The sequence below is a fragment of the Prunus avium genome, chromosome 3, assembly GCF_965620075.1.
Source record: "Prunus avium chromosome 3, drPruAviu1.hap1.1, whole genome shotgun sequence".
Lineage (NCBI taxonomy): Eukaryota > Viridiplantae > Streptophyta > Magnoliopsida > Rosales > Rosaceae > Prunus > Prunus avium.
In genome coordinates, this window is record NC_142286.1 from 26,397,356 (window position 1) to 26,420,035 (window position 22,680).

At 37.4% G+C, this 22,680-nt stretch overlaps 1 protein-coding gene and 1 long non-coding RNA gene across 2 annotated transcripts; one reads left to right on the forward strand and one right to left on the reverse strand.

Annotated features, from left to right (window-relative positions):
* Positions 1-1,903: 1,903 nt before the first annotated feature.
* LOC110767825 (uncharacterized) lies at positions 1,904-2,695 on the forward strand. The gene is made up of 3 exons (XR_002528364.2): positions 1,904-1,968; positions 2,072-2,208; positions 2,360-2,695. It is a non-coding gene; the product is annotated as an uncharacterized LOC110767825 (long non-coding RNA).
* Positions 2,591-7,368, reverse strand: LOC110767824 (DTW domain-containing protein). The gene is made up of 9 exons (XM_021971481.2): positions 7,020-7,368; positions 5,777-5,917; positions 5,514-5,606; positions 5,298-5,424; positions 4,759-4,868; positions 4,219-4,299; positions 3,782-3,864; positions 3,369-3,648; positions 2,591-2,874 (listed from the first exon to the last, which is right to left on the reverse strand). Exons 1-8 carry the CDS (start codon positions 7,323-7,325, stop codon positions 3,429-3,431), a joined length of 1,161 nt encoding a protein of 386 aa, XP_021827173.1. The 5' UTR covers positions 7,326-7,368; the 3' UTR covers positions 2,591-2,874; positions 3,369-3,428.
* Between the last annotated feature and the right edge of the window lie 15,312 nt (positions 7,369-22,680).

The following is a 22,680-nucleotide window of genomic DNA, read 5'->3' on the forward strand; positions in this document are numbered from 1 at the left end:
ATGAAAATAACAACAACTTACAGATAAATTTTCTAGATTAGCGTGAGAAGCTTGTGGCATGGGAGCAAAACCATCATGAGTTTAGCATAAACAGAGAGAGGGCTGTGAATTCCTATGAGAAACAAAGGTTCTAAGGAAAGGGAAGTGATTCTAAGAAGGTTGGCTAAGGGGGGAGAGAGATGAAGAGGAACAATGGGTGGTTTAAGTAATTTCTAGCAGCTTGATGAAAAGTCTGTCAATATCTGGAATAGCTTGCCAGAAGAGAAAATTGGAGGAGATGGAGAGGTGTGGCTCGAAATTGAAGGGTTCCAGAGGTGAGAGATGATGCTTACTCTCTGGGTATGGTTTGCTTGCCTTCGAATGAGTTGTTTCTAATGGGTAGGAGACACTCCCTTTTATAGCCGCTAGAAGCTCTCCTTTTTCATGAAACCCTAATGGGTTCTCCTAATTTTTGTCAACTCTCCCCTTTCCTTTCTCTTATCTCCCTTGGACTCATCCTATTTTGGTAAAAATCTCTCTGCCCAATCGCACAAAACAGGGTTTTTGGGGGCTCTAAGGCTTTTCCCGCAGCTGCTTCAGTGGTGATTTCCCATCTTTGGTTATCACCTCTCCATCTTTCCTCCCCTATTTCATGGCAAGGTCTAGTAAAGGAAGGAGATAGATAACTTTGGCTGGTCTGAAGGGTGTTTTGCTCAAGTATCCCTTGGTTCTTTGATGGTTTGCGTTGGGTTTGTCTTTGACATGCGCTGGAGTCTGAGCGTACAAACATCTCTTGGTTTTCTATCGTGGTTTCATTTCAAACCATGTGCTGGAGATTTTTTAGATATTTTCTAAGCTACTTGGGCCATTTCCTAAAGTAATGGGTTAGCCAATTAAGAGAATGGGCTAATCTCTTTAGGTGATGGGCTATTTTACCAAAATGATAGGCTAATTTCCCTAGAGTATTGGGCTGGTTTTTTCTAGAGTATTGGGCTTTTCTCTCTTTTATGCTTACCCATATATTTGGGCTCAAGAAATGGGCTTGAATTTTGGGGCTCCCAAGCGACCCAAAACTTTCATTTCTCGGCTCATCAATGGGCCTCATGAAAGCTCGTTACCATCCATACCACAACCCACTCAGCAAGCCCCAAGCATTTGCGTGGCTTGGGCACACTTAAGCTTGTAGCGTGGCTAGGTGTAACATAATGACGTTCCGCTTGGCATGGCGTGTCGATTGGCGTGCTTGAATTTTATCGCATTTGGAAAGGGATATGATGCTTGACGGGATAATTAGCATGGGTTCATAGAGCCAGTGCATTTTATAGGCTCGTTTCAACTCTCAGCGTGACGGATTACATACTTATTTGGCATGACACGTGGATCATGACTCGTGCGAGCGTGTATGACGAATTTTCGCATGCCCACACCGGGTTTCTTCTTAATATGGCGTCGTACTGGGCTGGGAATTTATTCGGGCCCAACCTTGGATTTTTTGGGCCTCAACAGTTTTAAGAAATCAATGACAGTTTTGTAATTTATAGTAAGTTCAAAGCCTCTTTGTTATGTTGTAAATGGGTTTTTGGTGTGTTTCTAAAGTCCATTTCATGTAGAGTTTTTTTTAAAAAAAATTTAATTTAGGCTCCTATATTTGGCATAATAGTGAATCGCTCAATTTTTTTTAATAGAAAAATTAATTATCTTTATTAATTGGTATTTGAGATAGAGTATTTTTGTTTGACTTTTAATACCTAGGAATGAATTGTTATTTTGGATTAGGCCAAAGATGAGGCCCAGATTCGTTGGGCTAGCTTAAAATAATAACTGAAAAAAGTATGGCCCAACTTTAAAACTTACAAAGTAAATGACTTTTTTACCCCTATCTATTTAAAGTAAGCGCAATTTGAACTGGTTCTCTTTCGTTTTCATTAGGCTTGACGTTTTGGAGCTCTGGTTCGTTTAGCTGCGATTGGAGCTCTAATTTTCTGGCAGGTTTTCGTTGGATTTTCTTCGTTTTTCTGTTTCACTCTGATTAAGTTTTGGGTTATTTAGATTGATCTTTATGTTTCCTTTGTAATTTTGCTTTTGCATGCAGAATCGAGGTTAGTTTTGGTGTGCGATTTCTGTGCTCTGATTCGATCTTATTTCTCCTATTTCAAGCTCAGTTTTGTATCTTCTTCGTATTGTTCAATTTCATCTTCGGACTTGAAATTGTATTTTTCTATTGTTGAGGTATGTATTTTCTAGATGAGATTATTATTCCTATCTTCATTATCAATGGAATTTTGAGATTTTCTCAATTCTCCGGTGAATGGTGGATTTCAATTATATATTTCTTAATTGGCTATCGTTGGATTACCTTTCTATTGTCACGTTGTGTCAGGTGACATTATATATTGTTAACTTAGGCAGTTGGAGTACCGGGCCATCTGATTGGAGGTTTGCAGCTACCACCATTTCAGAGTACATAGGCTTAGGTGATTATAAGTACGTTGGTAAAACTACAAGAAAATATGATATCTTAATTGGGTGTTTCATATACTATTTAGGCTATGCATCCCACGAGCACAACAGATTGTACATAAATATTGTAAGAATTCTACCTGTCAAGATGTAGTGTAAGCAATATATTGTCATTCTAGCTTCTAAGCTGTACTTCAATCAGCCACTCAAGCCATTTTAACCCCCAAGGATACCCAAAAAGAAATGGATACCAAAAGGGCAAGAAAAAAATGTCGATAGTAGTGACTAATTAAAATGTGACACAATTCACAAATTCCTTTTCATCAGTTCACCATTAAACACATTCTGCGTGAAACGTAACTGTCCGGTGCCTCAAAAACAGATTTTCTTCCTTCAATTGGTAACAATGTATTCTGAAGTATGTAGCTGACTAGCCTGAACAAAGGAAGTGCCAAACATATCCAATATTTCATTAAGCAAGGAGTACTGAGAAATGCAATTAGTAATAACTTTTCCAAGAAACAAAGAAGAAAAAAGCTGTTAGTAAGTGTATACAAAGAGGCAGCGCAACTGGAAAATAGAGGAGTTGTGGCCACACGCGTGTATTACTTGCTCTATTACTGATTACCAAGTTTCATTTGTGATGAGTTGTCAACCGATAAATGGAAACCTTATATAAAAGAGAAACAAGATGTAATCCATTTTACAAGATGGTTACTATGAAAGCAATCAATTATGAACATTAGGCAAGCACAGAAGGAAGGGGGGACTATTATGATTCTAATCATAATCAAGTGAACCTGTATTGATTAATGGCATCCATGTGAACCAATCAATCATGGGAAGCAAATTCAACAGACAATATAAACTAACAGAAGAGAAATATAGTGCATTCAGAAATAAGGTATCAAAGAATTTAGTGGAATTACCTCAACATTTAGAAATCTCTCCTGGTACCAGGTCAACCATTAAGTTTTCTTGGTTGGCTGTTAACAGATGCCGCTCATGTGTCTTACTTTACGAGTGATGGACCTGCCCATCCGAACTCTTCTAGTTGTCAGTGCTTCTAATAATATAACTAAAGTATCCTCTAGAGCCTCAGCCTGTTTATCGAATCCAAAGGAGCTGAACTCCGGAAGAAGTTGCAGCTCAGAGAGGAGGCCAATAGCCGCTCCTGCTGTACAGGTACGATCCCATGATGGTTGAGGCCTGCCCTTAACACAACACAATCAGTTAAAAACCAGATTAAACATGACTAGTGATTTAGGAAAGTTGGAAGCGCTCGAAGGAAAGAACAAAAGCCCCAGTATTACAAACAAAACAAAAAAATTATAGTTCTTACCTAAGTTTATGCATCGCAGATACACCAGTGGCCAGGGAAATACAAGGAAAGTCCGCATCTCCCCAAACTGACGTTGCTTGATCCTGCACATAGAATCATGTGAAAAACTCCCAAAGAGAACTATAGGTTCTTTCGTTAAAATTTAATTTAACTGATTTGTTGTCAGCTAGGTTATCCCTAATTCATCTGATAGTTTCATACAAGTAATGCAAATTATCAGCATATATCATAGGCTTCAAAGGTCTGAGCCATTGACTCTATTGTCATGAATAGAAGAGTGACTATTAGGGAATAATTTATTGGTAGAGGTCCATGGTTGATGGTCAAATATATCACATGAATTTATGTAAGAAATCTGCATTTGCATTTTGTAGGCAACAATCAAAACATGTAAGTAAGAAAAAACACAGAAACAAAGATAAGCCTGACAGAATTACCTTCAGACGACTGAATATTGAAACTGAATTGTTCCATGTTCCATCAATCAAAATGAAATTCAGGGTTCCATCTTCATTTGTCTGCGCATAGCCAAATTGAAATTTACCGCCATGTGCACTTGAAGAAGATATAAGAGATTTCTCATTAAGAAACCTGAAGCCTAAATATTACCTTTTCTAGTGAGATGATCTATCGACAAGGTTACTAAGAGACAACCAACATTTCTAATTAAACCACAGGTGAGTTTGGTAATGCTTTTGGGAATGGAAAAGCAATTTCAGATAACCACAAAAACAGCTTTTATAGTGTTTGACTGAAGTAGATAAAATTTCTTGACCAAGAAAAAGAAGTAGATAAAATTTCTTGACCAAGAAAAAGAAGTAGATAAAAGTTTTTTTGGGGTTAGAGAAGCACTTCATAGGTGCTTTTGCAGGCAATGCTGTTGGATGAATAATGTAGGAAGCATATCATTGAATTTTTTTACTAACAAAAACAACACCAATAAGAGCACTACCAGACATGGTGTAAAACAATAATACCTTAGTATCTGTGCATTCCAGATATGGCGACGGTTCTTGGCCAAAGACATCCTCAACTGATTTTAACGCTGCATTTTTGTTGGGATAAAGGCACCAAACATTGTTTTTTCCTGTATTTAATGTAAAATCCCAAACAGAAGTTAATGAGTCAAAAGGTTTAATATCCAAAAACATAAACTAGGGAACGCTTACGAAACTGCCAAATCTAACCGCTCAAAATAGCACTGACAACTAAAGTTCATCAATTTAGCTGGGTAGTAATTCTAATAGTTAAGTTTTAACATGCAAATACAGTATCTACTGCAAAAGCCAGTAGCTACAAACTACCAAAAATAAAAAATAAAGCACCCATTTTATCGGAGTCAAAACTCACCCTGGAACCAAAGTATGTTTTTTAACAATAAGGAAAGAGTCATGTTTCCCAAATAATAGTTTAATAATTCAAAGTAGCACTACAGTAAGTACATTAAGCTGGTCAACTTGATATTTATAGGCACCACAGTTTTGAAATTCTTTGAAGGAAGAAAATTCAAATAGACCTGCTAGCTTCAAAGCATTCCACATTATTTCTTCATGTTCGGAAATGCCAAAGAGGCACAAAGTTGCAGCCTCAGTGCCAAATACTTGCCATAACAACTTTCCAGTGTTGTTTTGTCGCAAGAAATCCTGCAAAAATGATGAATGCTAATTTAGATATTTTTTTTAAAAACTGTTTTCAAGTATCAAACTGATTCATAAAATGAGCAGCAACAAACCTTTGGATGCATATATAACCAGAACCTCATTCTATGCCAAAGAGTGGATTGTGTGACGTTTGAACACATACAATCTTCCAAAGGAAGCCAGCACTGCAAAGTGATAATAAGCCTTATATTATATGTAATGGTGACACGATATGAAGATATGAAATGGTAAAAAGGCATAAATGTCCCTTCTAGGATGCATCAATATTGCCTCACTGAGAGGAAGAAGGTAAAACCTGATAAATGTGAAATTTTTTTACAAAATAAATAAATACCTTTTGACAAAGGTAGCCCCTACTTCCCAGCAAACGACATGCTATTTGTCGAGCTGCAAAGAACTGGAGTTTTTGTTCAGAATCACCTAAAGCCTGATAGGTTTTCCGGTGCTTTTTATCCTCTTGCACTTTAAAATCTCCCTGAAAAGTAAGATATCCACAACCTACTTCAGAGCCAATTATCAACCACTCCTTGAGCATAATCAGAAAATAATAAAGGAAACCTGCATCCAAACTAAACCTTTAATAGAATAAGTCTAGAAAGGTATAAATTTGTTACATCTGAAGCACCCTGACCACTGAACCAACTAAGCTCTCTATATTACAATGGTATTGAGAGATGCTGATAAACATCCATTGATATATACACCACCATTCTCTTGTTTTTTTTTTTTTCACAAATCATCTCAAACTCTCAGTCAATAAATACCAAGCTTCATTTATTTTCAGAGAAAATAAGAAACGGCTAAAAAAGAAGGAAATCAAAATTTTAACCTCTTAAGACTTCACCAGTTGTAACCCAAGAAAGCAAAAACCTTGGCCTTTATGGCAACATTTTGAATTTCCAAACACCATCAATACAGTCAAAAGACAAACAAATGAAAGAATATATAAAACATATAAGATGATGTGTGTATTATCCTCTTCTTTTCAAAAAAAATGTGTGTATTATCATGCAAGTTATATGTTATGTCAGGCAGATTCTCAATCTAGACCATATATTCAAACAAAAATCATTTGATCAAAGATCTAGAATGACAAATGCGGCTGCCGTGGCAAGAAAACCTAGACCTACATATATAATCTCACATAAACCGCAACAGTTTGTTCCCCTTTCTAGCACCAAACAAAGCAAAGAGGGCTGATTTCCTCCAATACCCATATCAACTTTTCAGTTGCTTCTTTTCTTTTGGAAAGAACTTCAGTTCTTCATTTTATAGTAACCAAGACAAATACTAAACACCTATATTCCACAAAACCATGTTTGATATATAGGGAAGGCCATGAGTTTTGCTTTGGTATCATTGTGTGGGATTGGCAAACTGATGGATAGTGCTAGGTTAATCTGAAATAAAAAAACGTAGTTAAGAGAAAAAAGAAAACAACATACACACTATACACAATATGTCAATATCTAATTTTCATTTCCTCCTTGGCTTTCTTCGAATTTAACATAGCATTAAAACAAAAATTACTCCAAAGATTCCCAGAAGACAAAAGAGATAACAATTTGTTCAAATACCTGAAGTTTGCCACCACTACCACCAAAGCTCATCTGGGCATCGATATCTTTTTCCAAAGCCTTCAAATCCTCAACAATTTTCGTAACCATGGCGGGCAGAGGGGACGTGGTGCCCCAACCCTGCCATTCCTGCAATGTGATAGCGCCTTCAACAGCGTCGCTTAAACGAGCTGCTCTTTGACGGGAGCCAGAAGTTGAACATGAAAATGGGCTGCGGAGGGTGCTGGGTTTTGAGTCCATGAGTGTCTTGGTGGAAAAGGCGAGAGAAGGAGAGCATTTGAATGTGAAGGCCCTAGGCCAGGCCATGGTGGACTTGCTGTTTGTGTGCAATGTCACTATAGCCTAAACTTGCCGTTTTGCATATGAACTAAATTGGCAAAATTGTAGCAATGGTCCCTGGATTAAGACCAAATTCTACCTTTCATTCCTCATATTGCTAAATTGTTACAGTAGTACTTTAATTATGCCTTCACTTTCAGAAATCGTCATTTCCGTCATCTTAGTCAACTTTTCCGTTAAAAATGAGGGCATATTTGTCTTTTCATGTGATCCACTCTTCTTCCCCTTTTTTTTCTCAGTTCTCAAAAAATAGAAATTGAGAACAAAATAGTTCACACCAGAGTTAATTTTCCTCTAGTTTTTATTTTTTAGGCTTATTTACTGTAGCACCCCCTGAAACTTCGGTTAAATCTCACTTTACCCCCCCAAAGTTAAAATAACCCACTTAACCCCCTTGACCGTGGTTTTGTGTTCCACTTTCCCCCCACAGTTAACGCCATCCAAAAGACCGTCAAAAAAGCTGACGTGGCAGGGTCATTATGGTAAAAGATACAACAATAAAAATTCAAAAATCCAAAAGAAAAAAGAAACAAAAATTTTAAAAATTAAAGTATTAGTATGGAAAAAAAAATATTAATTAAAATTAAATTATTATTTTAAATACTTATTTAATTAAAAAATTGAAAAATTAATATAAAAAAATTCTCTTCTTCTCCATCTTTCTCTCTTCCCCAGCAACCACCATATAAACCACCAGCACCACCATACCCACATACCCACATACCCAAACATCAAACCTACCATCTAAATCACCATATCCATCATAGAGGATTGAAAAATTTAAGGAATTGTTTTGAAGATCAAGGTACTAGAGCTCCCTGAGTTGGCACATAGAGAATGAAATTTTTCCTCGAAAACCATTAACTTACTCCAATCCTCTACCTAGATCCCACCCACACCCATCCCCCTCCTCAGCCACACTAACCCCTTAACCCACCTACCCCAGCCATTTCCACCCCACCAACCCAACTTCAGACCTCTCTCTCGCCACCATCACCATCGCCACACCAGCCAAGAAGCAGGGCAAACAAAACAACCACTTCCAAGAATGAAGGAAGAAGAAAGCCTCCTCTGCACCCAAACCCAATCGGTCCAACTCGAAACCCAAACCCAATTTCTTCACTATTTGGGCAACACCCAAACCCTATTTTCTCTACAACGAGTCATCCCAAGGGTTTTTGAATAAGGAGAACTTCTCCATTGAGATCAAGTATAGGAAAGCCCTTGTTGGGGTTAATGACAGAATACTTGCCCATTGTCTGGGCTAATCGGCGAGGAGGTGGCTGGTAGAGGGATCGGGCTGTGGATGGGTGAGGAGGTGGCTGGGGGTGCGTGGAGAGGCTGGAGCTTTGATTATTTTCTGCTGGTTGGTTTTTTTCTTTTTAATTTAATTTTGTTATCTAAGTAGTAGTGACATAAAACAGATTATAACATACCCTCTTCGACCAAACAGACCCTCAGAACTCCAAAACCAAACAGATCCTCGTCGGCCCAACGCTTTCGGTTTCACCGGCGTCATTTGGAGGCGTTGTTGTTTTGGCGGTGGCGATGGTGGAAAGTCAGTCTCGACCATGTGATGGTGAGGGTGGCTTTGGGTTATGAAGTTAGGGGAGGGAGAGTTCAAGGGAGAGAGATGGAGAAGAAGATTTTTATGTATTAATTTTTTCAATTTTTATATATTTTTTAACTAAACAAGTAATTATATTATTATATAATATATTTTATTCCACTTAAGCAAAAAGAGTGGGCCCTTTATATGACACATCATCACTTGTTGTAAAAAGTCTAAAATAGCCATGCCACATCATCAAAACTGACAGAGTTATTAACGGAGATAACGGTATGGGGTAAAGTGGAACACGAAACCACGGTCAAGGGGGTTAAGTGGGCCATTTTAACTTTGGGGGGATAAAGTGAGATTTGACCGAAGTTTCAGGAGGTACTACTGTAAATAAGCCTATTTTTTATGATAGCATACAATAAGAATTTTTCACTGGCAAAATTCTTCAGGTGGGTTTGTGGCGTTGATGGGTTTGTGGTTTGGACTGTTGGGTTGTGGCTTGGACTTGGGTCTGCAACTCTTGGCACAATGGCACCCCACCCTCCCCATCCTCTCTCTCTCTCTGAACAAACCAAGAGCCTTGCAGCCCCACTTGGACTGTTTGAATTTTCTTCTTCTTCTTCTTGTGCTTGTGGGTTTCTGGCGTTGATGGGTTTTGGTGATGATATTCATTTTGTTTTTTTCTTGAGGCCCCTAGAAGACACCAAATCCATTTTTATAACTTAAACGAGAAATGAATTGGTCATACCTGTAGGAGTGACCAATTCTTGAGAAACTGAAATTCCACGGAATGATTTTATTGGGTATATGACTATCGATGAGACTTCGGCTATGGCATCTGATTCTGATAGAGAGAGAGAGAGAGAGAGAGAGAGAGAGATATATATATATATATATATATATATTATTTTTTATTTTATTTTATTTTATTTTATTTTATTTTTTTGCCCATGCCAAGTAGGACTTGTCCATGCCACGTCATTATTTTTAACGGAAAAGTTGATTGAGATGATGGAAATTACAATTTCTAAAAGTGGAGGCATAATTAAAGTACCATCGTAGCAATTTAGCAATATGAGGGACGAAAAGTAAATTTTGGTCTTAGTCCAAGGACTAGTGCTACAATTTAGCCAACTAAATTTGCAATTGTCTTTTCTTTTCTTTTTTGTTGACAATAAGTGATGGTTTTTATTAGGGGTCAGCAATCAAACTGAAAATTAGAGAAATTGGGCAAAAGTCAGTTTGGTTTGGTCTGGTTTTTTTATCCTTCGAATTTTGGGTTGAAAATCAAATTAGACTAACCATTTGACCTTTACCAACCCATCAATTTATTCAAACCGAACTTGCCACCTCACAATACTAAACTTTTGCAAAATTTTGACATTATAGAGTTTCAAACCCATCACCTCCTGCTTAAAAGAAGTCCGTCAACATGGTAGTAGCAATTGTTGTTGTATTTTATTTGTGTAATGACAGTATTTAATGGTTTTTAAATGGAATTAACAAATAAAATAGGGTTTAGTCGTCGAGCCCAGATCACTGCCTCTTTGTTGTAGTCCTCTGTGCACCTCAAAAAACGCAACTGAGCCAACCCAAATCATTCAATTGATTAATTGAGGACTCTGGTTAACCGAAGGTGGTGGTTTGGCGTTGGTGCCAGAAAACCCTCCACCAAGGGCTACGGTTCGGTGAGCGATTTGGAGTGAACTTGAACCAAACCACACTGAACCCACGCCTAGTTTTTATTGATAAGTAAACCAAAATACAAAGCAATTATGTGTCAAATATGGGTAAATATTCTCCAGTGATCAAATGCAACAATATGTTGACTTGATTTGGACATAATCACCCACTATGTAGTGGTCCCACGTGAGGGGGTGTGTTGAAGAATATAAAGTCTCACATCGGAAACTTGACTAAATAAACTACAACTTATAATAAGTGGTTCCACTCCTAATAACACCGACGCCTTTTGTGATAAAACCCAACACCTATTGGGCTTTATAGGTGGTTAAGTTTGGAACAATATCGGTGTTCCTAGTGGTGGGTCACATGCCCGTCTCTTTGAAATTTAACAAAGAGCACATGGGGTTTCCCCGATGTCTCTACTGCCTCTGTTGCTCTGTCTTGACTGGTTGTGCGTGTGAGTGGGATTGCGATTCCACTCAGTTTCCACTTTATTTCGGCTGCCCTTGGTCTGACTCCTATTCGCTCTGGCAGTTCGTGTGAGCCGGTTCCAGATTTTCTTCCGTGCCTTCAACTGGTGAATTGACTCTATGTGTCTCCACCTGAGGTGCTCCCCACTGAGCTCTCCTCTGGCATGATGTCTCAGTGGACCCGTACTCTGTATATGCTTGTGCGAAATTATCTGAATCCCACTTCCCAGCATGGGAAAGTGAGTTGGAAAGCTGCTCATATTCTCTTCCAGCTAGTGATTGAGCAATCTGCCAGTGTTGAGTTCTATGTTCGTGAAAGCCTCATTGTCGCTGGTGCTCCAATGCCGCTGTTCCGACATCCAGTCTTGTTCTTCCTCGGATTATCACAACCTTGGCTGCTCATGTTGGTGTTCCTGCACTGCCAACAGATGATATTGGCTCATCCGACACCATCAAGGTCAACAACCAGGTCACTTTACACCGCATCGATGCTCACTGTACTTCGGATGGTTTCTCCATCGAGCAACAGGCTCTTTTGGATTCACTCTCTGCATCTCATCAAGTGACGCATGCGCTTCTTCATCGCATCTGGGATCGTCTTGACACCTATAGTGAGCTGTTGCTGTCACTTGCTAGGCACATTTAGCCCACTGATCCTCCTAGTCCTCCTCCAGCTCGCAGCATCTAAGGTTCATCTGTTCTGCTTCTGGCTCTGTTCTCTTTTGCTGTTCTCTCTGTGTTCCTTTGGAATTCCTAAACAAAAAGGGGGAGAATATTTTGTGTTACATATGAGATTTAGGGGGAGTAACTATTGAGAGTAGAAACATGAAATATAAGGGGAGATAACTTTGTTTGTCTATGGGATCATAACTTTTAGTACTGTTGGCGTTTGCGAATCTCGCGGCCTGGTAATCCGGGCCGAGTAGATCTGCGTCAACACAGGTCGTCCTTCTTGGGTATGGTATGGTTGGATGCTGGCGTGCCAGCACGATTCACCGTGCGTTTGAGGATGAGTTGATTGGACGGATAGATGAGTGATGCGCCTGTTTGAGTCTGACTTTTAATCAAACGATTGTGGTCGAAAGAGGAACTGATCTCGGCCGTTAGGTTCACGGCCTGAGCTACAAGGCCGTTGATGGTGGTGCTGATAGGGGTTTTAGGTGGTGCTCCGGCGCGTCGCTGGGTGGCAACGGTCGTATGATATATGGAATGAACGAAAGAGTAACAAAGGTGATGCTCTGGCGCCTTGAAAATCAAGGGTCGTATGATATATTAATGAATGGATTTCCCTACAAACTGTCACTACTCCTAAGAAAACAAGTAAATGTATTGAAATGGCATTACAAGAATGTAAATGACAAGAAGTAAATGACAGGAAAATATAATTTGCTCCGTGGGAGGCTTGTGTTTGGTGTTGAACCTTTTTAATGTATTTGGTGTTAGAAATGTGCCCTAAGAGCCAATACATTTGATGTAATCTCCTTAGAATACATTTCGTATATGATATATAAAGGGCAAACTTATTTTGTTATCTTTTACATCGTGTAAAGAAACAAATGTCCAGGGTATGCTAAATAAGAGATAAAGTAATCTAAAGAAGATTAGATTCATGAGACCTTTAATCTCTAACTGTAGTATCCCAAAATGTTCCTATTCATAGGTTATCAAATGGACATTGATAAACCGTCAAGATTAGCACATATTATGTATGCTCAATTGGGAGGATGGTTAGTCTCAAACCATTTGTGTAGTTGACACTAATACAAGTATGTGGGTGCTCATTAGTGAATGAGTACACTGAACGCGATCAACCGTAGTTCTCATATGGAGTATTTATCTACATGTCAAATGAGAACTCATAGTTGCAATAATGCAAATTAGTCCTTAGACCTGAGGCATCATGGTTGTCCTATGATGCGTTATTGATCTTTGATAGCTCACAAAGGCAAGCCGTAAAAGATTTGTCTTAAGTGTTGTTGGGATCTCTTAATTCATCATAGGGGCATGTGAATGTACAATAAGGAATCTCTACTTTTGATAAAGAAGGAGAATGTTTCAAGATGTGATTCAGTAAATCTTTGGCCAAAGTATTTTGAGCTTGATTTAGAAAGTTGTTCTTAATCATGTTCTTTTGAATCACATGAGGTTATAAATCATATTAGGGGTTTGACATAAACAATCCGTACCCTAATAATATGATTTGAAACATTGTATAAGAGAAGGATCGTATTGCATTGCAATTCCAACTGAATAGGTTCTTCATCTATTCTGGTTAGCTTGGGTAGCCTTGATATATTGCTAGATGTCACTCTTGGCTTGTGGAAGTCCTAGGATTGATTGTGATCGATCCAAATAAAGGAAGAATTAAAAAGGGGTTTTAATTCCAGTTGATTAGAAAGAGTTCTAATATTTTCCCACTGCCTTGCTAATTAGAACCTAATGGATCGCACACCTTAAATGGTTAACTTTGAGTAATACAAATGAGAATGAGGAAATCAATTTGATTGATTTGATGTGGATGATTTACTACGTGTAAAAACGTATTTGGGCCTCGATAATAGTTAGAGGGAAGCCCAAATGGTTGGGTATCAAGCCCAAGGGCTTAAGACACCTAAATATTATGGTTTAAGTGTCATAAGGCCCAATTTTGGAAGCCCAATGGGATTTGGCCGAAAATGGTTAAGTGAATGTGTATGGGAATTGTTTCCATAAGCTTATTAACACACAAACACAATCCAACATCAACCAAATAGGTTTGGGAGATCAAAGAGAGAAAAATGATAGTTTTCAAGAGTGAAACACTTTCATCTTTCAAAGTGGTTTAGATTGAAACCAATCTTGAGAATCTTGCACTAGCATCCAAGTATTCTCAAGATACTTATTCTCATCTCAAGGTTCCATTGGTGTGGAGACTTAGAGGCCATATACTTTTGTGGCTCACATGGAGGAGAAAGATCAAGGAGCAAAGATCAAAGATCAAAGAGGAGATCAACAAAGAGGAAATCATCAAGAGAAGACCAAACACAAATTGGTTCATATAATTGCTTCAAGGGTAATTAGATCTTATCCTTTCTCTTGAATTTTCATTTATGAAAAACATATCAATGTTCATGGCTTAAGATACTTGGAAGAAGTTTTGTTTTTGAATTTAAACAACCACCTTAGACTTCCGCTGCGATTAATTTGATTAAATGCATGTTTAATATTCAAATGAACTTTGGAAAATTGTTTTGAAAATCCTACAATTGGTATCAGAGCCATAGGTCATGGACTTGATATGTTTTGGGGTTTAGAGATGCATATATGGGTTGTGAATTCATTTAAAAGTATAATAGTTATACTTGATTTATTTTGATATGATTGAATAAAAATCAAATGGAGTGAAAGGGGTTGTTTGGGATTTTGAATTTCCGGATTTGTGTTTTGATGATTGATGCTCTCTTTGTGTTCATATATGTATATGAATATTAGAGCATAGTTGCATTAAAACTCACATGATTTTAACTTCATGAAATATATGATATTAAGAGCATGAGATAGTTAAAATGGAATATGATTTTTTCCGGAAATAGCATGAACATTCATATTAGTTCATATGCATGTTTTTGGTGTTCTTGATGTTCTTGTTATGGGATCTTTTTGATCCATAAGTTAGGTGGCTAATCTTGATGATTGTGTTTAGTGGAATTTTCCACCAAAATAGGTCAAAAGATGATGATGGTGTTTTATTATAAAATTAAAAGTTTTTCAAAAATGTTTCCACTCAATAAACATTTACCCACCACACTAAAATTAATAAGATTACTTTGGTGAGTGTGTGGGGACTATCTAGATGTAAATAATGGTGATTTGATATAAAATGCAAAAGTTGATCAAATTATTCCTATCACTAATTATTTACCTACCACACTAAAATTAATTTTGATTACTTTGGTGAGTGTGGTTGGCCTACCTAGTCACATTCATGATTATTCACTTGTTGGAAAAATCATGATCACCACTTTGTATTTTACAAATGCATGCTTTAACCCCACACCCTAGTGGATCAACTTTGGATCCATTATTAATTGTTGAATAGTTTTAGACCTAGTTGCAATATATGATAAATGTAATTATGCCTAAAAGGTTTCCACAATTACATTTACTATTGTAGTAAAATGTTTTCACTCCATGGTAAATTTATTTTATTTGAATATGGTTACCACTTGAATTAAACCCATATATATGTATGCAACCCAAGAGCATGTTTTTACATTGCTAGTTTAATTGTTTAAAGCGTTTAAATAATTAAAGGATGGTTATGGACTTAGACCAAACAATTGAGCTATGTGATTGGCCGCTTATTGGATATGTATTCGATTTTGATTGGCTATGTAATAATGAAATGGCTTTCATGCCTAATTTATTTTTATGCGCGCGTAATTAAAATGAATCACCATCCAAGACCATGATCCAACATGGTGGCTCGTGTTGGATCAACAAGAAAGTCCATAATCATCCTACAAGCCCAATGCAATTGGAATGTTCGGTAATGATGATAATTAATCAATTAGTAGTATCATGTATTTCCACTATCTCAAGCAAATGGTTTCTAAAACATTTAGTGGGAGTATTGTGTGCTACTAATATATTGCACTGGGAACCATTTAATGAGATTAGATAAGTAATTTTAATAGGATTAAAATTGGATTAAAATGAGACCAATTTAACTACCCTCAAAGCAATATTAAGTTGATAAGCGAAATGGCACTTTGAATGCTATTTTGTGGCCTTCCACCGTGGTAGTCTCTTATTGGGTGGCACATTTACACATTGTTGTACCTCAGTGAGGCAACATCCAGTACTTGTAACCATCCAAGGGAAGCCTATTACACATACTTGATGTAGTGCGGATAGATAACGAGTGTGGCCAACAAACTGTTAGGTTGAGGTCATACTTGAAACCCTATACCCACAAGCATGGTGGGAATAACTTAACTAAGACGAACGAAACCAACAAACTGTTAGGTTGAGGTCTAGTTCTCTAGAGGCCATAGTGATGGGTATTCACATTAATGATGTGATTGGATAAGAGTATCCTCTCATTAGTATCATAGCAATCCAACAAACTGTTAGGTTGAGGAAAACTATGTGAAAGTGAGACTCCCATCCCCACTAAGAGTTTCAACGGAAACTCTCGGATTTCAGGAGGGATATGAAATTTGCCAAAAATAGTGGGAGCTACCATCATGACTTAAAGACCCTAAGTCCTTGGTAGAAGATTAATCTAAATTAAAATCTATTTACGTTTTGCAGAATTTCAAATTAACCATCACAAACCCAATCTCAAAGATACTTGACTCAAACGTCCAAGATGACACGAACTATCCGGTTTGATGCACAAACACCAACTTGTCCTATAATTGGATGAAATTAGTTGTGTATAAGAAAACCCCACCACATACCCCTCTTGGTCCATATGCCATTGAGGAGGAGACAAAGGCTTATAAGAAGCATGTGTCAGATGACAACCGAGGTAAAAGTTACATGTTGGCATCCATGAAAAGGTGAAGCTACTCATAGCTTACATTACCATATGTGAACTTGTTATAACAAGAATGGTAAGTGGGTTCCCGGTTAATCAACATGATCTCAATGTAATATCATTACATAAGATATTGGAAAATATGGATTTTTCTTTGATGTTGAAGTTCAACAAGATTCTTTCTTTCATCCATATCATCAGTTAATCCCAGTATGTTATGAACTATAATATGGGAAAGATGAATGATACCCTATATGAGCTACTCAATATAGCTATAGTAGCTTAAATGAATATCTCAAAAGATAAAGGGTTAAGAGGATAGTTGCAATTTTTAGAAGGGTTCTTCTTCTTCCAAATCCAAACAAAAGGTAAGGATAAAGGAAAGAAGAAGAAAGGTTTTCCAAAAACCCAAGGAAGAAAGAATACAAAAGAAAGACAAGTAACTGAAAGATATTTGTTTTTCACTGTGGCAAGAATGGACATTGGAAGAGAAATTGCAAGAGATGTCTTGCAAGCCTCAAGAGAAAAACCTTTAGAAGGTCACTCTCTTGTTCTAAAATTAGTAATTACAGTTAAAGCTTCTAAACTGAATAGTTGATTCAGGAGCTAGTCAACATATATGCAATTGTGTGCATGGACTAGTGGGAGTAGAAGACTTGGAAAATGAGAAATGGTGCTGACTGTGGGAAGTAGCACTAATGTAGTTGCTAATGCAATAGGCACCTAACATCTCAGACTACCCTCTGAAGAAGACCTGAATTTGAAATAATTGTTATTTCATTTCTGGATGTGTAAAGAACTTAATATCCGTCTCTATATTTTAAGAGATGGAGTTAATGTTTTGTTTGACAAAATTCTTTGTTCTATTTCACATATCAATCATATCGTTGCTTATGCAATTTTGATTGATGGTCTCTTTTCATTTAAGAAATGAATGGTAGCATTAACTGTATATGGATAAAGATGCAACTAGACCTGAGAGGCCTAGAGATGTGGGTACATCAACTAAATTGTGACACCTTAAACTTGGAGGCATTAGCCAAGATAGAATTCACCGGATGGCAAAAGATGGAACCTTTTGGATCATTTGATCATGTTCATATGCCTACTTGTGAATCTTGTCTACATGGTAAAATGACCAAGTCTCCTTTCACTGGTAAAGGAGAAAGAGTTACAGAACTGTTAGGATTAATTCACTAAGATGTTTGTGGATTTTTGTATACAAACACAGATGGCGGTTATTCATACTTCATTACCTTTACCGATGATCATTCACGGTTAGGGTATTTATACTTAATGAAGCATAAATATGAATTTTGAAAAGTTTCAGGAATTCAGAAATGAAGTTGAAAACCAAACAAGCAAGAGTATTAAAATCCTTAGATTCAATCTAGGATGTGAATACTTAAGCACATAGTTTCTTGATTACCTCAAGGAACACGGCATCTTATCATGATGGACTCCACCAGGAATTCCACAACATAATGAAGTTTCTAAAATGAGTTCCATGAGCTGTACTAATTTACCTATATCCTTTTAGGGATATGCACTTGAAACTGCAATTCATTTGCTAAATAGAGTGCCTTCCAAATCCATTCCACAAACTCCATTTGAAATGTGTTTTGGGAAGAAACCAAGTCTTGATTAGATCAAGATTTGGGGTTGTCCAGCATATGTAAAGGCAATATGCGGATAAACTAAATGCAAGGTTAGTGAAGTGTAGATTTATAGGGTATCCAAAGGGAAACTATGGGATATCACTTCTATCACATCGACGAGCAAGAGTTGTTTGTCACAAGGTCAGCTACCTTCCTAAAAAGGGAATACACTCTTGATGGGAAAAGGGGGACATGAGATAGAACTCAAGGAATTGTCCAATGAGCTAGAAATCAACACTGAACTAAGTGCAATCCTAGATCCACAAACTTGTTGTAACACAGACTCCACGTAGTTCAAGAAGGGTTAGCAGAATGCCTAAAAGGTATTATTGTTTCCTTCACGACAACAAAGGGGAGTTAAATCTCCTAAGTGATTGTAAGGATATCGAAGACCCTTCGAACTACAATGAGGTAATGTCAGACATTGACTCATAGAAATGGCTTGGAGCCATGAAATCCGAAATGGATTCTACGTATACCAACAAAGTCTAGACTCTAGTGATCCTCCTCATGGTATTGTACCAATAGAGAATAAATGGATCTTTAAGAGGAAGATAGGCTCAGATGGAATAGTAGAAACCTACAAAGCAAGGCTAGTAATAAAGTGCTACAAGCAAAGAGAAGGGATTGACTATGAAGAAACCTTCTCTCCTGTCACTATGACAAAGTCTATTCGGATTTGGCTTGCAATAGATGCATACCATGATTATGGGATTTGTCAAAATGGATGTGAAGGCGGCTTTTCTGAATGGCCACCTTCAGGAAGAACTATATATAGATCGACCTGAAGGCTTCATTTCTAAAGTTGATAAGCATAAGGTATGCAAGCTACATAGATCCATTTATGGGTTGATGCAAGGATCTTGGAGTTGAAACATCCTATTTGATGAAGTTGTCAAAACATTTGACTTCATACAAAACATGGATGACTAATGAGTGTACAAAAGGTCAGTGGGAGTTTGGTAGCATTCCTAGTGATGTATGTAGATGACATACTACTTATCGGAAACGATATAGGAATGATATCTTCAGTGAAGCTGTGACTCATTAAAATCATTCTTAATGAAAGATTTTAAAGAAGCATCTTACATACTTGAGATAAAGATTTATCCTGATAGATCTAAGAGAATAATTGGATTATCTCAATCCTTGTATGTTGATAAGATGCTAAGGAGATTTCATATGGAACAGTCTAAGAAAAGTTTACTTCCAGTATGACATGGACTTCACTTTTCTAAGAGCATGTGTCCAAAAACTCATTATGAGATACAGTAGATGAGTAAAAATCTCTTATGCATATGCAATTGGGATTCTCATATATGTCATAGCATGTACAAGACATGATATCGGTTATACGAGTATAACTAGAAGATATAAATCAAGCCCATGATTGGATCAATTGGGAGCAGTCAAGTATGTTCTTAAATACTTAAGAAGGACTAAGGACATGTTCCTCATCTGGGAGGAACATCAGAGTAGCAAGTGGAAGCATTTACTGATTTGGATAATGTATCTAATATCAACAATTGCAAATCCACCTAAGGGTACGTCTTCATTTTGAATGGACACGTAGTTAGTTAGAGAATAACTGAAGTTGATTACATTGTCGCTTTAGAAGCTACAATAAAATCTGTTTGGATAAAAGGTTCATTACCGAACTAAATGTGGTTCTAACCATAATGTCACAAGTACCTTTACTGTGTGATGACAATGGGGCGATAGCTCAAGCCAAGGAACCTAGGTCTCATCAGAGATCCAAACACATAGAAAAATGTTACCATTAGATGGGGCATCTGCAAACAACGTAACAGATCCATGCACTAAGCCTATGTCACAGTCACAACTGGATAGACATACAGAGATAATGGGTATGAGATACATGGCTATGTGGCTCTAGTGCAAGTGGGAGATTGTTAGAAATGTGCCCTAAGAGCCAATACATTTGATGTAATCTCCTTAGAATACATTTCGTATATGATATATAAAGGGCAAACTTATTTTGTTATCTTTTACATCGTGTAAAGAAACAAATGTCCAGGGTATGCTAAATAAGAGATAAAGTAATCTAAAGAAGATTAGATTCATGAGACCTTTAATCTCTAACTGTAGTATCCCAAAATGTTCCTATTCATAGGTTATCAAATGGACATTGATAAACCGTCAAGATTAGCACATATTATGTATGCTCAATTGGGAGGATGGTTAGTCTCAAACCATTTGTGTAGTTGACACTAATACAAGTATGTGGGTGCTCATTAGTGAATGAGTACACTGAACGCGATCAACCGTAGTTCTCATATGGAGTATTTATCTACATGTCAAATGAGAACTCATAGTTGCAATAATGCAAATTAGTCCTTAGACCTGAGGCATCATGGTTGTCCTATGATGCGTTATTGATCTTTGATAGCTCACAAAGGCAAGCCGTAAAAGATTTGTCTTAAGTGTTGTTGGGATCTCTTAATTCATCATAGGGGCATGTGAATGTACAATAAGGAATCTCTACTTTTGATAAAGAAGGAGAATGTTTCAAGATGTGATTCAGTAAATCTTTGGCCAAAGTATTTTGAGCTTGATTTAGAAAGTTGTTCTTAATCATGTTCTTTTGAATCACATGAGGTTATAAATCATATTAGGGGTTTGACATAAACAATCCGTACCCTAATAATATGATTTGAAACATTGTATAAGAGAAGGATCGTATTGCATTGCAATTCCAACTGAATAGGTTCTTCATCTATTCTGGTTAGCTTGGGTAGCCTTGATATATTGCTAGATGTCACTCTTGGCTTGTGGAAGTCCTAGGATTGATTGTGATCGATCCAAATAAAGGAAGAATTAAAAAGGGGTTTTAATTCCAGTTGATTAGAAAGAGTTCTAATATTTTCCCACTGCCTTGCTAATTAGAACCTAATGGATCGCACACCTTAAATGGTTAACTTTGAGTAATACAAATGAGAATGAGGAAATCAATTTGATTGATTTGATGTGGATGATTTACTACGTGTAAAAACGTATTTGGGCCTCGATAATAGTTAGAGGGAAGCCCAAATGGTTGGGTATCAAGCCCAAGGGCTTAAGACACCTAAATATTATGGTTTAAGTGTCATAAGGCCCAATTTTGGAAGCCCAATGGGATTTGGCCGAAAATGGTTAAGTGAATGTGTATGGGAATTGTTTCCATAAGCTTATTAACACACAAACACAATCCAACATCAACCAAATAGGTTTGGGAGATCAAAGAGAGAAAAATGATAGTTTTCAAGAGTGAAACAGTTTCATCTTTCAAAGTGGTTTAGATTGAAACCAATCTTGAGAATCTTGCACTAGCATCCAAGTATTCTCAAGATACTTATTCTCATCTCAAGGTTCCATTGGTGTGGAGACTTAGAGGCCATATACTTTTGTGGCTCACATGGAGGAGAAAGATCAAGGAGCAAAGATCAAAGATCAAAGAGGAGATCAACAAAGAGGAAATCATCAAGAGAAGACCAAACACAAATTGGTTCATATAATTGCTTCAAGGGTAATTAGATCTTATCCTTTCTCTTGAATTTTCATTTATGAAAAACATATCAATGTTCATGGCTTAAGATACTTGGAAGAAGTTTTGTTTTTGAATTTAAACAACCACCTTAGACTTCCGCTGCGATTAATTTGATTAAATGCATGTTTAATATTCAAATGAACTTTGGAAAATTGTTTTGAAAATCCTACATTTGGAGCTTGCTATTTATAGAGAAGGTCTTGAGGAGACAATGAAGCTGACAATCTGCATGGTGAGGTTGATCAAAGCTAGTGGGCAATCGAGTCGGCATTTGGGAACGTGAAGCATGGTGGTGTGACACCCATAAACCCCGGCCGCCGCCCTGGTGGTGGGCTCTGCATCTCGGGCCTTGGAGGAGCATTTAATGCCCTGGTCTGATGGTTGGTGGCTTAGCCATACAAAATCATGGGATTTTCGCACCTAATCCCTGATTTTACTCACCATATCTGACTTCAATCACGTCCCCTCTTTCTTGGCTCATTAAATACTCCTACGTGGATCATGTGCTTTCTGCTGTGATCAGAGGTACTACCTCATTAAATGAAGCGTGGAACCATGATGCCATGTGGCGATGCCACTTGATTTTCCTACTCTGGCTGTGTATCTGAGGAGTTCGTCCTCGGCCAATGTTACCGAGGCCGTGATGGCTTTGATTTATAAGCTCACTTGTCTTTAACCAACGGAAGCGATGACTTGATCGTGGATAGACGCCAGGGCCGAGTTGTTGTTCCTTCGGTCAGCTTCCTTGACTGAGATTTATTAGGCACAAACAAGTACTTTGCTTAACCTCCTGACATATGAAATATTGTTGTTTAACTGTGTCAATTTCTGGTTATTATTATTTCAATTCTATTATGCTTCACTGGTAATCTGTTT

Excerpts from the sequence above, each read along its gene's own strand:
- LOC110767824 (XM_021971481.2), bottom strand. The coding sequence starts at position 7,325 with ATGGCCTGGCCTAGGGCCTTCACATTCAAATGCTCTCCTTCTCTCGCC. Across the intron at positions 4,869-5,297 it reads GAATGCTTTGAAGCTAGCAG|GAAAAAACAATGTTTGGTGC; the intron begins GTCTATTTGAAT and ends CATTAAATACAG. Across the intron at positions 3,649-3,781 it reads TCTGCGATGCATAAACTTAG|GCCTCAACCATCATGGGATC; the intron begins GTAAGAACTATA and ends TGTTAAGGGCAG.